This window comes from Chroicocephalus ridibundus, chromosome 4 (genome assembly GCF_963924245.1).
Source record: "Chroicocephalus ridibundus chromosome 4, bChrRid1.1, whole genome shotgun sequence".
Lineage (NCBI taxonomy): Eukaryota > Metazoa > Chordata > Aves > Charadriiformes > Laridae > Chroicocephalus > Chroicocephalus ridibundus.
In genome coordinates, this window is record NC_086287.1 from 44,920,511 (window position 1) to 44,936,503 (window position 15,993).

The 15,993-nt window shown below is 44.5% G+C and overlaps 1 protein-coding gene across 8 annotated transcripts in view; it reads right to left on the minus strand.

Annotated features, from left to right (window-relative positions):
- Window positions 1–15,993, minus strand: part of TYRO3 (TYRO3 protein tyrosine kinase) — a 45,285-nt gene that overhangs the window by 13,867 nt on the left and 15,425 nt on the right. For all 8 annotated transcript variants that reach the window (XM_063331888.1, XM_063331889.1, XM_063331894.1 and 5 more), the window contains 7 exons: window positions 13,381–13,496; window positions 10,393–10,570; window positions 9,761–9,903; window positions 8,358–8,502; window positions 3,940–4,069; window positions 1,554–1,654; window positions 405–500 (listed from right to left, as the gene is read on the minus strand). In XM_063331888.1, the coding sequence (XP_063187958.1) occupies window positions 405–500; window positions 1,554–1,654; window positions 3,940–4,069; window positions 8,358–8,502; window positions 9,761–9,903; window positions 10,393–10,570; window positions 13,381–13,496 (909 nt within the window). The remainder of the gene's footprint in view (window positions 1–404; window positions 501–1,553; window positions 1,655–3,939; window positions 4,070–8,357; window positions 8,503–9,760; window positions 9,904–10,392; window positions 10,571–13,380; window positions 13,497–15,993) is intronic.

The window sequence follows — 15,993 nt, forward strand, 5'->3', positions numbered from 1 at the left end:
GCCTCAGCCCACTTAATACTTGACACATGCTTACGTAAATGGAAGGAATTCTATAGCACCACGTTATTAGTGTAAAAAGTACAAGTTTAATTGAATATTCCTTTGTTTAAATCTTTGAAATAAATCCACACACCAGTGAATCAACAGTACTTTGGAAAGCTGAGCATAGACTGCAGTTCATGACTCTGTAAAGCCATATTATAGAAATGGCTTAGCCAATATCCTCTTAGTTATGCTAAACCTTTGAAATGTTTTATCCCAGAGGAAGGGAAAGTTCCATTTAAATTGCCATCTACAAGCAAAAGGAGAGAAAACAGGCTGCTTATAATTGCTTCTACCTACTCAACAGTAAAGAACACAAGTGGGACTTTCAATGTAAAGCCTTGTTCAGTTTTGGTTCTTACCCTTGCCCAACATTCTTCCCAAGGTGAACTGCTGTTCCTGGATTAGGACATCTTTGAGTTTCGTCTTCAGCTCATCACTGATCCCTACACTCTCCACTGAAAAAAAACCCAAAGGATGAGTCAAATAAGGGATACTTAAATATTCTGTCACAACATCAAGAGTCACCTGTTCTAATATCCATTTCCAATCTGATTCCCACACTGTAAGCAGGCAAACCTGAAAAAGACAGAGCTCCCTTCCATGTCCTCCACCCTCACCCCAGACAAGAGGTCAATTAACTTTCAACCACAAGAAAATGTACCAACAGTACTGAAACGGAGAGGATGTGATAACAACACCCATAAACACACCAAGAGCAACAGGAATACAGAACTATTGTAAATAATGCTGAGAAGACAAAATCCAATCAGAAGGGACACTGATAGACACTGGTTCATACAGCTTCATTTAAGTTGATAGAGCTGCACCAGTTTTCAATGACTGGCTCTCAGACTATTTTAAGTAGAGTTACAAGTCTCACAGTACCTGGCTGAGAGTGTAACATAACATTCAACAGCTTATGGTCACTAGATTTAATGGAGACACCTCTAAACTCAGGGGAGCAAGTCAAAGACAGCTGGAGCATCATCCTAACCCAGCCATGCAGTGCCGCTACAGAGAGCGGCTGAACCAGGAGACAGAAATGGATCACCTTAACTCTGTCCATTCCTGGGACTCTATCTCCTGTTTGAGAAGTTACTAATTCCTGGCCTTCCAAGACTGATTAATTGGTTTGTGCTTGTAGCACAGCTCAGCACACTGAGTTTAAAGCATACTGCTAATATTGTTAAGCCATATTTATCTCACAGTTGCACAATATTACAGTCGAAGGAGTCCCTGTAGTGTGAAACTGGGGCAGGGGAGTGGCAAATTTATGTCTTGCACTAGTATACACAATGACTGTAGCTGTAATTAGCAAGTGCTATGTAATTGGTATGGCAACAGCAATTCTGGCCTTTCACTTCCGCCATCCACAGCGTGTAAGTCTCCTTGTAAATTAATCCCATGTTCTTGATCCAAAGCATCAGTTTCGGGGAAAAAAAAGAGAGAGCACAGTACATGCATGAGCACAGCTTCTCAGACAGAATCACTCAGGTTGTTTTACTTACGTGTTGCTTCAATAAGCTCTGGGCCCTCCCTGTTGAAAGACCTGGCAGCTCTGAAATGGACTGCTGGATCCCCTCTGCCAACCACACTGCCAAAGGCATGGCTAGAAGGCAGAAAAGACACACAGGGTCACGATTACACGGGCCATTCTCTTCTAAAAGGGTATTTTGAACAGCATGGATGATTTCTCACCGCTTGCCATATAAATACTAGAGACTTTTGTTAAAGAGGGTGTAGCTGGAGAGGAGGAACGATGGGCTTGTGCTGCCTTACTGATGCACCTAGAGGGGGTGGGAGCCTTCTGAAAGAGGGGAGTCACTCCTGTGTGATGCTGCTGTGAGAAGGAGGTCTGGGAGACTCTGAAAAGAATGGGAAACTTGCTTGCAGCAGGGAACAACCCACAGCCAAGTGTCAGAGGGGACGGAAAGGAGACTTTCTTGGGGATCCGAAGGGTTCTGGGTTGTCAGGAAGTTACAAGCAGCTGCTATACTGAAAACCATCATGGGATAAAGAGCCCAGGCCGGAAGAACACAGAAGGTGATTCATCTGTGAGTCTTTTCTCTTTGAATCTCTTAAGCAGCAGTGCTAAGGACTTCTAGAATTATCTTGATCTAGTTTATCATAGAATCATAGGGTTGGAAGGGACCTCTGGAGATCATCTAGTCCAACCCCCTGCCAAAGCAGGGTCACCTACAGCAGGTTGCACAGGAATGCGTTCAGGCGGGTTTTGAATGTCTCCAGAGACAGAGACTCCACCACCTCTCTGGGCAGCCTCTTCCAGTGCTCTGCCACCCTCAAAGTAAAGAAGTTCCCCCTCATGTTTAGGTGGAACTTCCTATGCTCAAGTTTGTGCCCATTACCTCTTGTCCTGTCCCTGGGCACCACTGAAAAGAGCTTGGCCCCATCCTCCTGACACCCACCCTTTAAGTATTTATAAGTGTTGATAAGGTCCCCCCTCAGCCGTCCTTTTTCCAGACTGAAGAGACACAAATCCCTCAGTCTTTCTTCATGAGAGAGGTGTTCCAGTCCCCTAATCATCTTGGTAGCTCTCTGCTGCACCCTCTCCAGCAGTTCCCTGTCCTTCTTGAACTGGGGAGCCCAGAACTGGACACAGTGCTCCAGGTGCAGCCTCACCAAGGCAGAGTAGAGGGGGAAGATGACCTCCCTCAACCTGCTGGCCACACTCTTCTTGAGGCACCCCAGGATGCCATTGGCCTTTTTGGCCACAAGGGCACATTGCTGGCTCTTGGTCATCCTGTTGTCCATCAGGACTCCCAGGTCTCTTTCCACTGAGCTGCTCTCCAGCAGGTCAGCCCCCAACCTGTACTGGTGCATAGGGTTATTCCTCCCCAGGTGCAGCACCCTACACTTGCCCTTATTGAATTTCATAAGGTTCCTCTTTGTGCAACTCTCCAGCCTGTCCAGGTCTGTCTGTATGGCGGCACAGTCTTCTGGTGTTTCAGTCATTCCCCCCAGCTTTGTGTCATCAGCAAACTTGCTGAGGGTGCACTCTATCCCCTCATCCAGGTCATTGATGAATATATTGAAGAGGACTGGACCCAGTACTGACCCCTGGGGAACACCACTCGTCACTGACCTCCAACTAGACTCTGTGCCCCTAATCACTACCCTCTGAGCTCTGTCTTTCAACCAGTTTTCTATCCACGTTACTATCCATTCATCAAGCCCACTCTTCCTAAGCTTCCCTATGAGGATGCTGTGGGAGACCATGTCGAATGCCTTGCTTAAGTCAAGGCAGACCACATCTACTGCCCTCCCCTCATCTATCCATCCAGTCATGCCATCATAGAAGGCTATCAGATTAGTCAGATATGATTTCCCCTTGGTGCATCTGTGTTGACTACTTCTGATAGCTTTCTTTTCCTCCACATGCCTTGAGATGACACCCAGAACGAGCTGTTCCATCATCTTTCCAGGGATGGAGGTGAGGCTGACCGGCCTGTAGTTCCCCGGCTCCTCCTTCTTGCCCTTTTTGAAGACTGGAGTGATGCTGGCTTTCCTCCAGTCCTCAGGCAGCTCGCCTGTTCTCCAGGACCTTTCAAAGATGATGGAGAGTGGCCCAGCAATGACTTCTGCCAGCTCCCTCAGCACTCTCGGGTGCATCCCATCAGGGCCCATGGACTTATATTTCCATACTCTAACAAAGAACAGAACATTTTTCTACTGTATTCTGGTGTTCTTATTTAGAAGAGGGTAGTGCACTTTCCTGCTAGTCTGTAGTTCAGGGTGACCCCCAAAATTGTGAAAAAACAGTTATCCAAAGAAAGTGCCAAGGGTACCCAACCCACAATACTTGTTGAAAAGTAAGTCAGAAACCATACTAGATGAGAAAGCAAGGATCTCCAGCACAAGGAGAACCTCCCTTACCCAAACCGAGTTTCCTTTCTTCTTTTTCGAAGGAGAATAAGAGCCAGGGCAACAGCCGTGACCAGAGCTGTGAGAATGCCCAATGCCACAGGAACCCAGGATGTCCCATAAGGAGGTTGTCTCTGGCCACCTAGATGATGGAGAAAACACCAGTCAGGAAACAGAAGACTGTCAATGGTACACAGATCATACTGAGATATTTCTTCTTCTTGCTTTTAAATGGAAAAGCCTTGCTTCTGGATCTGGTGTACACAGTGGATCATTGTACACTGGAATTTGGCATAAACAGATACTCAGTCACAGTCAATCACACAGTAAAGGCAGAGCAGATGCATCCAGTTACCAGAACCTATTCTTAGTTTTGAGCCTCAAGAAATTAAAAGGCACTGCTCCAGATTATACTACTTTACATGAGCTTATGATTTGGGGCACTTTAAACTGGAGTCTCAGGACAAAAACGTTGCTTAATATGAGCATTTTCTGTGCAGATTTCACCTTGTTCTGTTTGAGGCAGCCAGCAGAACCTTGACCAGGCTACACAGTACTGCCTGAATGCCAAGCAGATAACATTTTGGAAGACAATAAGAGAAAGACAATTGCCTCATGGCAATCTGGTTGAAAATATTTACATTTCCCCTCACCCCTCCCACAAAGAGAAGCACCCTGTGGGACTTGGTATTGGCTGTAACTTCCCAATGCTGTTGGTTGGTTGTAACTTCTCAATGTCTCTCTACCAAAGAAAAAGTGAATTTTAAAACGTGCCTTGCGAGTCAAGAAACAAGTTATCCATCATGCAGCTTCCAATTCTGGTCTAATATTTGCTTCCAGAATATGTATATTTTTGCCTACAAATTGTCTACAGAAGAAATGGAGATGCTGCCAATCTGACTAAGCTGCCAGGAAAGGAAGATAAGCAACATGGTTATGAATAAAAGAATATTATCTATGCTTGGCAAACAACAGATAAATTAATCCAATTCCCTAAGAGACTTCTTCTCCAAATACAATTACTAAAGATTAAACGTGAATTTGAATGGGTTTATTAAAATATAGGATAGCCCTCATACCTCCAAATTGTTTAAGAGCAAACAAGAACAGGTAACAGGGCCCCAACCACCTCCTTCATCTTCATGCTCCCTTGCTCACCTTCAGCAGCTGACTGTGCTTTAGCAGAAGCTAAGGAAGAATCATCTGCCTTAGATGATGTAACTAATCCTATTATATGTCATGAGAGCATAAGTAAACCTGTCTTTAAATGAGATGTTAGGCTAATGGGCTGAGACTTGGATAAACCTCTGCATAGATGTATGTGAAAAGGAGTCAAACATCTTTATTGGCAAAGCCCTGGCAAGCAAAAGGCTTCTGAGGCTTGATTACTAGTTACATTGTCCAGCCTTATCATCCAAGCTTTTAAAGAAGCAATGTTAGTCTAATAAACAGGTAGAGCTTAAGGAAACAGAATTCTGGACCATTGAGGAAGCAGACTAGTACTTCTCCACTTGAAACAAATTATCAGAGCTTTTGCACCTATTTTCCAGCATCTTATCTCCCTCAGTGACTCATATATTCTTTTCCCACCCAGAAGGCTTTATAGGCTCTGGGTTTTATGATAGTCCCTCTTGCTGCACCTTCTAACCCGGCCTTCAAGGCTGCTTATGAGGAGGGAAAGGGATCAGAAACAGAAGTGGAATGAAAATACAACGAAAGACAACTTCAACCCTCTCCACTATTCCCAAGCCAATCACTTCAACTGTTCCTGCCAAACAATCAGGGTAGTAACATCTAACAACACTGATGTAAAAGGTCCTCTCTGATAGTTAACAATAAGGTTTCCTTCTCCCTTTGGTGAGACAACCTCTCTTGGCCTATTTTTCGAGTCTCTGTCTGCTAGCCGGCCTGGTGAGAGAGCAGGGATTTAGGTCACCTTCCGGGGGGTCCCTCTAAAAGGACAATGGATGAAAACAAACCAAACCAAAATTATTCTCCCTGTTTCTAAACTGGTAGGAATCAAGAGCCCATCCCACAGTTTACAGCAAATGTGTCAGAAATAGAAATGAATGTTAAAATTCACTGCTTCTCCTCCTCTGACCCACAGATCATTGCTGCCCACTCATGCCACTGAGCTAGAGAGGATGGCTGCAACCCAAGTGAAGACTGAGTTGCCTCTCCTCCCCCAGCTCTGTCTCTCTCTCATCTCCCACACCCCCCTTTTCTAAGTGGTATATGCCTTAAGACCGTACAAGGGAGAGAGAAGACAGTATTATTGTCATTGTATAAGAGTAGTCTCTGTCATAGTAGAGTATATTCATTGTATAAATGAGTATTTAGGAGCCCTTTGATGATGAGAGAACCCCTTTTATTTCTGTAGCAGGTTTTATATCACAAAGGTGTGCAAAGAATGTAATCCAAGAGTCCTCTGCATACAATCATGAAGATTACAGATAGGAAAAATGCTATTAGAACATTCTGTTCCTCTGTCTGCAATAAGAGAGAGAGGTTTCTACTGAAAATCTTTCTGAAAATATTAAAACAATCTCCGTTTATAGTGCACAAGATTTCTGCATAAGCAGGGTGGAGCTCCCACTAGCTTTGCTGTGATGACAAATACGCCTTAAAGTTTATACAGGCTTAGTCATCCTTACCGCTGCACTGGGAGCTGGTCATAAACCACCCCTGGCATTTCTCACATAAAGCAACCAGTGCCAGTTTGCTATTTTAGGAAAGGGAGCGACTTATATTTTCTACCAGGCATGAAACAAAACTGCAGTCTTTCTGCAGCTCTGCTGTTTAAGGCCTGTCAGTGTTTCCACAGTGAACCTTTATTTCCAGCCTGTTATGCTTGTGAAGAAATATATGTGCTTTCAGACAGCATTTGGGAAAAACAAGCACCACTCCTGATGCTACTTTTCTGAAGTGGTCTGTAAATAAAAACAAGCAAACATTTTGTGCTTTCAGGATTATCCCATTCCAGCTTCCTGCAAAATGCAAATCCTATACATTCCCTGGGGCTTCTTGCTAGCATTGGCCATTTTCGAAAGGGATCTTCTAGTCCCTTTGGGTACTTTTCTCTCTATTTGGGTGCCACAGAAAATAACTGAGCAAAAAGCAGGAGAAAAAAATTGATGCCCAAACTCCAGTAGCGTCATCTCTGGACCTCCGCACCCCTTCATTCTGCTTTAGATAATTTGAGGGCTTTGATCCCACAGTGACTGCATGCTCACACATAACCATCAGTACTGACTTCATCACAAGAACTGCGTTGGCAAAAGGCCTTTCTGAGTAAATAAACCCAGTAAAATAAACCCGGCATTAGATGCACTACTGCAAGTAAGGCTACAGTTCTCTCCTGGTTACTCTGCCCCTATTCCCCACCTCCCACTTGCCTGGGAACCCCACTCTAGTTTACCCCTGCCATCCCTAAATGCGGAGGGATCAGGAGGGATCAATGTCCATGTGATTTCTCAAAAGGCATGTGGGTCAGGAAGGAAGCAGCAGCAGATGGGTCAGGCACCAGAGATTAGAGACTGCTGTCTCGTCCTGCCACAGGCACTGGCAACAAAATCTCAGGAGTTTGTGGGTTTTCACTATCACACCTCACTGACTTGTTACCAATCTGTATATTTATTCTGAACATCTTCCTCCTAGTTGTTTCACAGTTTTTTCCACAAGCAGCATTCTTCTCTCCCTTCTATCCATCTCCCCATACAACATCCTGCCCCTCTCCATAGCCTGACTCCCATTCCCCATTCATTGTGAAATACAAGCAGCAAGCAAACCAGCGCAGATGAGCCTAACTGCCCTTTATCACTAGGAATGGACTCCACACAAGCATGTTCTTTGCTCCCAACAAACCCTTCCACATGGTGCAGATTGCATGATGCAGCTTCTGTACCATCATCTCCCTCTTCTATCAGTAGCTCAGCTTTTCCACCGAGAGAGCTAAACTGCTTTAATATGAAGACATTCAGTAAAGCCATTACAAAACCCCATGTGGCCATAGTTTAAATCAGGCTCAACTGAAACTAGTCAGGAATGGCTTCAAATTAAATCAAAGAAGAGAACCTATGTTAGAGGAGTTTTCTGTCACATTTACTCTTGTAAATGTGTGTGACTTAAGCCTAAATGAAGGACTTCAGACCTTCATTTGCACCTTTTCTATTGTGCCTCCCCTTGCCCTGCTCTGCACTAAGCGCAGCGAAAGCTCGTTAAATAAGACACAGCAGTGGCCAGAAGCTGTTTTGTTTATACCAGCTCTTTAAATATTATTTAATTTCTACTCTGCTTGATGAAGCGTGCTGCTGTGTAAAGCCAAGTGGCTCAGTCCGCTGTAAGCACTGAAAGAACAGTAAGAGACAAACAGCAATCCCAGCACTTCTGATTTTTTTCACAAAAGTGAAGGGAAGGCAGTGGACACTCACCCATGACCTCTTGAGCTTCAAGCAGGAAGAGGTCACTCCAGGGCCCACATCCTGCAGAGTTCAGCACACACACCCTGATGATCAGGTCTTTGAGAGGATTCCACGTTGTGAGATTAGCTTTTGTATCCTGCACAATCATCTCCCCCTGAGAGCAAATGGCAATAAACTGTAAACTGTCTTAAAAGGAATCTAGTCTAAAACTTCACCTTTAAAACTGAACCAAAACATTACTGTGTGCTTGGGCTATCATCTTGGGTTTCTCTTCTCAAAAATTGCTAATAGTTTCCCAGGCCGTAGGGAAGATAGGAGGTTTAATGATTTCCTCTTTGGAGGTCCTTCCATCAACGTTGCTACAGAAATGGTTTTTGTCTGCTATTAAAAGATACACCTCCGTCTTGTGGTTTAAACACAAAGATGCGCTAACATGCTGCAAAGCATCTGACAGTTTTAAGCCGAGGGAGGATTCTGTCTGTTTTAACTTGTTGACCAAATCCCAAATGGCTTCTGAATTTCATGGCCAATTTTCACTTAGAATGGCAAGGTCAACATATTTTCAGTAATTTTGTGGGTCTTCTTCATACATGCTATTTGCAGTAAGCCCATGAAGACTTGGCTGCCACCACTGACACAATGTAAATTCAATGGGAACTCAAAATACTGTCATTCAAAGTCAATGACGCTGACCTAGTATGAAATGGGTCATGCAAAAAAGGAAATAAGTCTCTTTTCCCTCTAGCTGTCTATTATTACAGGCTTGTTCATCATTAATAAGCACTGGCTAAATAAATATGAAGAAGCGAGAAACCATAAGAAGTGCTGTGAACTTCAAAGGCAGATAGATACTTGGGAAAGGTCAATGCTGAAGAACAAATGAAAGGCCTTCTACCCTAACAGGGTCCTTTCAACACCCTACATACTGTAAATTAAATAAAAGAATCCGCAACCTTCTTTCTGTGATTTACAGTATAACTCATTCACTTGTTAAATACACCTTCGCTGTTAGGATTTGGAAAGCCAAGTCCCAGTCACAGGAGAGAGAAGCCCAGATCCTGCACTGTCCGAACGGCCTTTGATACAGCACTAGAAAGAGGCAGAGACAAACTGAATTTTCTCTATGTTGTCCTTGTTGTACAAGGAATAGCAGAGAACTGGTCTGTCTGCAGATGAACATTCAAATGGAAGGAATTCTGAATATGCCAGGAAGGGATAAACGGGCCTAAATCTCGGGGCCAAATACTGACAAGTTGCTGCAAATTAGAGTAAATCAATTTACACAAAAGCAATGCCAGCAATCTAGTCCTCTGGTATGGATAAAGGATGAGGGACCCTAATGCCTAGAAAATTTAACGTGAACATTGCCCAACTCTCTGCCCAATGGCTTAGCTCCCCTTTAAATCTGTTACCTGAGTTACATTATCCTGAATCCACTCCAGCCTGTATCCCAGGACATTTTCTTTCAGCACATCTGGAGCCACACCTTCCCACTCCAAAATCAGACCAGGATCTCTTTGGATAACATGGATATTTTGTGGGGTGCTGCTTGGAGCTGAAAGCAGAGGACAGAACACAATCACTCTGTGCAGGAAAATAAGACACTATCCACACTGAAAATGGCTGAAAAGACAGATCTACCCTCTTTCCTGAGATCAGCCAGAAGAGAGAACACGAGGGGAGAGAACAACTGCAAGCCACCAGCACTATGTTTGCTTCAAGCGGAGAAGAGAAGGTCAGTCAGCGTCTCTCATTTTTTTCCAAGACCCCAAGAATCTTGGAGAGCGAATGGGACATATGCCTAGCACGCAGAAGCCCTGTGGCTGAATCAAATTGTGTATCATGCATCGCTCCTGTTAACCACATTTGACTGCATATTACTATTTTATGTTAGGTGTTAGGAGACCCTTAGAGTGAACAAGCAATCTGACAGCGTAACGTTTCCTGCATTTCAGAATTTGTAAGGAGAAGTTCAATGAAGTTTCTCATCATCTCTTTTTCAGATTCAGAACTGGTTTCCTGTTCTTGTCTGCTATTTGCTTACCAAGCTCCAGGGTCTGGAAATAAACCCTGTCAGTGAAAGGGGAGCTGCCCATCTCATTGCTGCACTGCACACGAACACTGTAGTTGGTGGAATGCTTCAGGCCTTGCACACCGTAGGCAAAGGGTGGCACTGGGGTGACTTCAGTGGAGACCTCCTGGCCATCTGGTGACTCAGCTACCTGTGCCATGAGTGAAACAGAGAAGACTGTTACCATCAGCCATATGACTAACAGGTCCATATCGATAAGAATCCATTTCATGGTTAATTTGGGAATGCGTAAGAATAGATATGGCACCAGTGGTGTTTAAAATACTGAAAAGGGAGTTGTCAAACTAAGAATCACGAGCCATGCCTTTATTTGGTTTAAATGACGTCACTCTTCTAACTCTGGCAGCACAACAATCTTTCACCAGCTGAAAATTTTGTTCCATACATTTGCTTACATATGCCACTAATCCTACAGTTGATTATTAATTCCTTTAAATAAAACTAAATGTGCTTGTTGCTTTGAGTGCTAGCGGCTGGCTTCTGAGGCTTGTCTAAATTTGGGCAATGGAAATTGGTAGATCAACTTCCCTGCAGCCTAGTGTCACCTTTTTCTCAGCTCCTTTTTCAGAAGTTTATGTAGTTTCAGTTTTGTAGTGGATTAAAGACACGGTGGCCACTGGTGACTTGGTTCAACTAAACTGTTTCAAATTAAACTGAAAAGAAACTTTTTACCACTCCTGCAACCCTTCTTTTTTGGGTTTGCTTTTTTTTTTTCCGGATCTGAACTTTTAAGCAATATGAATGTTAATTTAAATCTGATACCACTGTGTGCTTTTGACACACAGACACGTTCAGTGCTCCTGCTTTTGTACCAACAATAGCAGAAATCACTGCACAGCTCCCAGGCTCAGCCTATCTTTCTTCTCAAGTGCATATGAGATAGCAAAGCTGGGAGTAAAAGCAAGGTGTACTGACAAAAGTGAAAGACTTATGTGGACTTCATATGCTTTATATAGCAGTTTTCCTCCCTTTGTCCCTGCCCTTCTGCTCATTCTCACACACACTTTTGGCCCACTGATTTATTTGGCTAATAAAAAGGCAGAATCTCAACTTTCCCTAATAGAAAAGCATATTGTTGTCATTATCAGTGTCATCCAAAGCAGAGGAAAAAAAACAAGCAGACTTTTGTGTAAAACCCTGTCAATTTGATGATGTGTTCCTGTTCAACAGTCTGAAATGTCGGTGCTCTTACATCTGCCCCATTTATGCTCTAGAACACAGCTTACGTTAACAGTCAGTAAACACAAGGATTTCCCACCTTGTCCCCAGAAGCAATCTGCCTGTCTGAACATAGTGCTCTTGGGGCACCCGCTGCAATTCCCGAGTGCCAGAAAACCACAGCCAAGCTTCAATTCCCCTTCTCTTTCTGGGAGGCTCCAAGCAGAGCCAGGAGCTTATGCATTTTCACATGGAAATGTGGGTCAATGTCTCTCACAATATCTCCCAATGTGGGAGACAGAGGAAGCACGGCTTTCTGTCAGTGGAGGGTTATTGCCAAGTTAGCCTGCTCCCAGATCCAAATGCAGGAACTTCATCCTCCGCAAACAGAACAGAAAAGGCTTAGAAAAGGGGCGAGACTGCTGAGTGGACAGAAACTGAGCTGCTCTGATTCAGCCTCTTTTCCACATGCCCCATCCCCCCCACCCCTGCCCGTGCCAAAAGTGAGAGTGGGAACTCAGAACCCAGGGTGATTAGCATTGCAGCATGCAAGCCAGAGAGAATAGGCTGTTCCAACTGGAGATAACACGCATTGTAAAACAGCGGAAGAAAACCATTTTCCACTGCGAACAAGAACAGAAGCAGCAACAAAACTCAGAGACCAGGGCCAGCTATAGTCAGCCATTCTTTCTGTCAGTGAGTTAAAACAAGATGACGGTTTCTTCTACTTACGAAAGGGAAAAAACATAAGAGCATAAAATCTCTGGTTTTCTCCCCAAATAAAAAGAGGACTGCAAGTAAATTAGCTAGGCTGCTTCCAGCATACCTTGTGCTTATAATCCTCCTCTACATAGTTGGCAACACCCCGTAGAAATTCCACTCCGGCTCACATTGCTGCTGTAATCAGGTAGGAAAAGCACAGGGGCCCAATATTCCCACCCAGCAGAGAAATCCATGGGGAATGTGCCTACTTGTGTTTGCATAGCCTGCTTCAGGAATTACCATTTCTTTCTGACACTCAGTCATCAGCTGTTTGATCTGATTTTACAGTTAGGTGTGCAAAGCTAGAAACTTAACTCTGCCTGAAGTTTGACACATACCATTGTTCCTAGGAACCTAAAGAAGCAGTCCGATTTTTCAGAGATGTTGAGTACACAGCACCTGGCAGAGCTAAAGGGTATTATCTCCCTTGATTTTCTGGGCAGAACTGGTGTTTGACAATGGAAAACCAATCAAGATATAGAGGCAGGGCTTAAAATTATTCTGAAACGTACAAATAGGTCTGACTTTGTATCCAGTATGTCCAGATCCCAGCATTACTTCTGGCACTGCAAAGCACAGGGCTGAAGTGGCATGGGAGTCACAGGCCACTGCGCTGCACTGGAACAAGTTACCATGGGCCAGCTGCTCCAGGCTAGCAGGACCCTGCAGCCACCCAAGGTGGCACTTCCCACAGCGCAATATGCAGTTCACATGTGCTGCAGGGTACGACTCTGCATGGAGTGGCTGCCACGGAGCAACCAACGTGATAAACTGCCGGGAGGGAGAATGGGGCCAGTCTCAAATTCTCAAAAACTCATGCTCCAAACCGTCCCTGCTGTTCAGCACCTATTTATGCCCTGAGTCGCATCCTGTTAAGTTTCCATGTTTCAAAATTGTGGAATAAGAATTCAAACACTGATACAAAGCAGTCAGGAGAGCAAGAGGTGGTCCAAGCAGCGTCATGGCTGAAGGGAGTCCTACTCTTCATGCAGGACAGGGGACAATCTGGAGGGGCCATACCTGAAGAGTGCAAGAATGGAGGGGTGCACGGCCATCAAATCCTGGCACCCAGACCACGCTGGCATTGCTGCTGGTGACTTGGCTTACAGTTACATTGAGAGGCGGGAGAGGCATGGCTATAAAGGAAACAAAGAGACCTTTCAGTATACACAGAACTGAGCAGGTATTCACATGGAAATGGCAAAGGCTTGAGGTTAGAAATTATGCAATGAAATCACTAACAGAAATTGTACAATATCACATCTTTAGAGAGTGTCCCTGACTGTTGTGAATGAAACTATTATTTTAACACCGAACAAGCTATTAGCATCCATTCTTTAATAGTCCAGCATACTTGCTTGATGCATACAGGCAGCGGTTGATCTCTTTGATAGCAATGCCAGTCTCTGATGTTTACACCTTTGCTACTCAACCCTCTTCCCTGCCCCCTCCATTGAAACACATGACCCAGCCCTGCGCACACAATCGCCTGTGAACCTTCATTGTAAACCAAATCAGGGCTTTAAAATCTCTCTCCTGGTTCTCAGTCCAGCCCCCGAAACCAGCTCTGCCGGCACCAGCCCACGGGTGGTTTGCTGCAGTAATCCAAATACCCTGCAGCTGGATTTGCAGTAGACCACTTGGCGCTCTGAAAGCACTGCCTCCAGGTGTCCATTAGAAACCCTTCCTGAAATACCTGGGACAGAGCCTGGACTGAAAACTATGCCTCCTTCAGGCTTGGGATGAATAAACTCAGAAAGCACTCTGTTCTACAGAGGGGCAATTTGAGGCAAAGGGAGTGCCTATTAAGTGGCTGATAGCATATTACAAGTTGAAGCCACAGCCAGGAACAAAGTCAGGATTCCCAGACTGGCCATTTAATCACATGTTTGTGCTTCCTACCACCACAGAAGAGCACCAGAGCTCTGCTCTTGCTCTGACCAGACACCTCCATCACTGCAGGGTCCTCTAGTATGTTGTTGCATTAACCCGAGCTCTTTGGCTTCCTTTTAGAATCCTCAGCGCTTCCCTTTGCCTTCTCTTTTCCTTCCATTGTAATTCCATGTAGTTACTTCCTATTCTTCCTGATATACCCTTCACCTTCTCTTTTTCATTCCGGAGTCTCTGTTTTTATTTAGGCACCCCATGCCTGAAAAAATTACCAGCTTCATGAATACTAACCTCTTCCCTGACCTTTTGCTCATTTAAAAAAAACCTGTGCTGCTGCCATGAGTAACACTTTTCCTGCAGCACCTCAACAGATTGTACCCTCAGGAGTTCTCTTTCAAAAACCCAAGGGTCCTCAGGACAAGGCTCCGCCTACAGACTGAATTTTCCACCTCTCCTGAGCTGTATCCAATGGAAAGCAGTAGTGGAAAAGTAACTGCAAAACCAGGATTCCTCCAGCTGCATCTTCTACTCTGCCAGAGAGCACCTTTGTCTCTCACTGCATGGAGAACAACCACAATACTGCCTTCAGCATCTCCACAGGGCCATCTTGCAGGAGAAACACTTAGATCAAAACCTCCTCCCAGGTCTCTAGGGGCCTTAGAGGAGAGGATGGTGCAGGGAATAGATGGTACCACAGATTAACCCTATAAAGCCTTTGTTGTCTGGTTAACTAGTTACCAGGACTCAGGGCAGGGTTGCCACCTAGATAGGAACAGTGTGCGTGGGAGGGAGGTGGGGCAGCAGAGCCCAGGTCTGGGATGAAAGATGGGCAATGAGTTCTTTGCCTTTCAGCAAAAGGTCTTTGTAAGTTAATTTAAGACTTTTCTGTGTTTTGGTTTCATTCCCTTTTGATGTCAGGTATTCAGGTTTGTAAGTTCTTTGGGGGAAAAAGCTCGCTTTCACTGCTTACTTGGGTATTATTGAAACATTCCCTTAACTCAAGTCTTTTGTAAACACACTGATTACTTTTGGGCTTAGCAACATGCAATTTTCAAGACTGGATGGCAGGCCCAAAGGAGGTGCAGGCTATACCACCAATAAGAATAAATAATCAACTGCTAACACATCCACTCTCTAATGGAGACAGACACTGAAGAGGGTCGGCTTGCTAGCACCTTCCCCTAACTCCACAATTTGTAGAAGAGACAGACGCATTTCCCCGTCATGCGCTGGGGAAAAAACTCCGGGTGGCTGTTTCCTGTTGTGCTCTGAAACACGAGACATGACCATAGAAATCTTGGCCACACACACCAAGAAGTGCAAAGCCAGCCTGAAAGCAGGACCTTGAGTGTTAACATAATGAGAGTTAACTTCCTCTATGCTTCTAGAGTGGCTGCAACAATGGGGCTTTGTACACGGCTGGGGACTGCGGGCTACAATAACAGTAATTTTCTGCTTAGAGTACACCCAGCACATTGTGGGCACTACAGAGAATAGATAATGAACAACAACAGCAGCAAATAGGAAGAAATGTTAACAGTTTGTAAATGTCCTAGCAAAAATATTTGCCTCTGGAATCACAGAAGAAACAAATTGTTTAATAAATTGTAGAAAGTCTTGAGAATCCTCATTAGCAAATGGATCTGTGTAAGAGAGGAAGGCCCTAATCATGCATGTATGGACAACTGCTCCCAGGAGTAATTTCACTGAAGTCTACATGTTCATAGAATCAAGGACTAAATA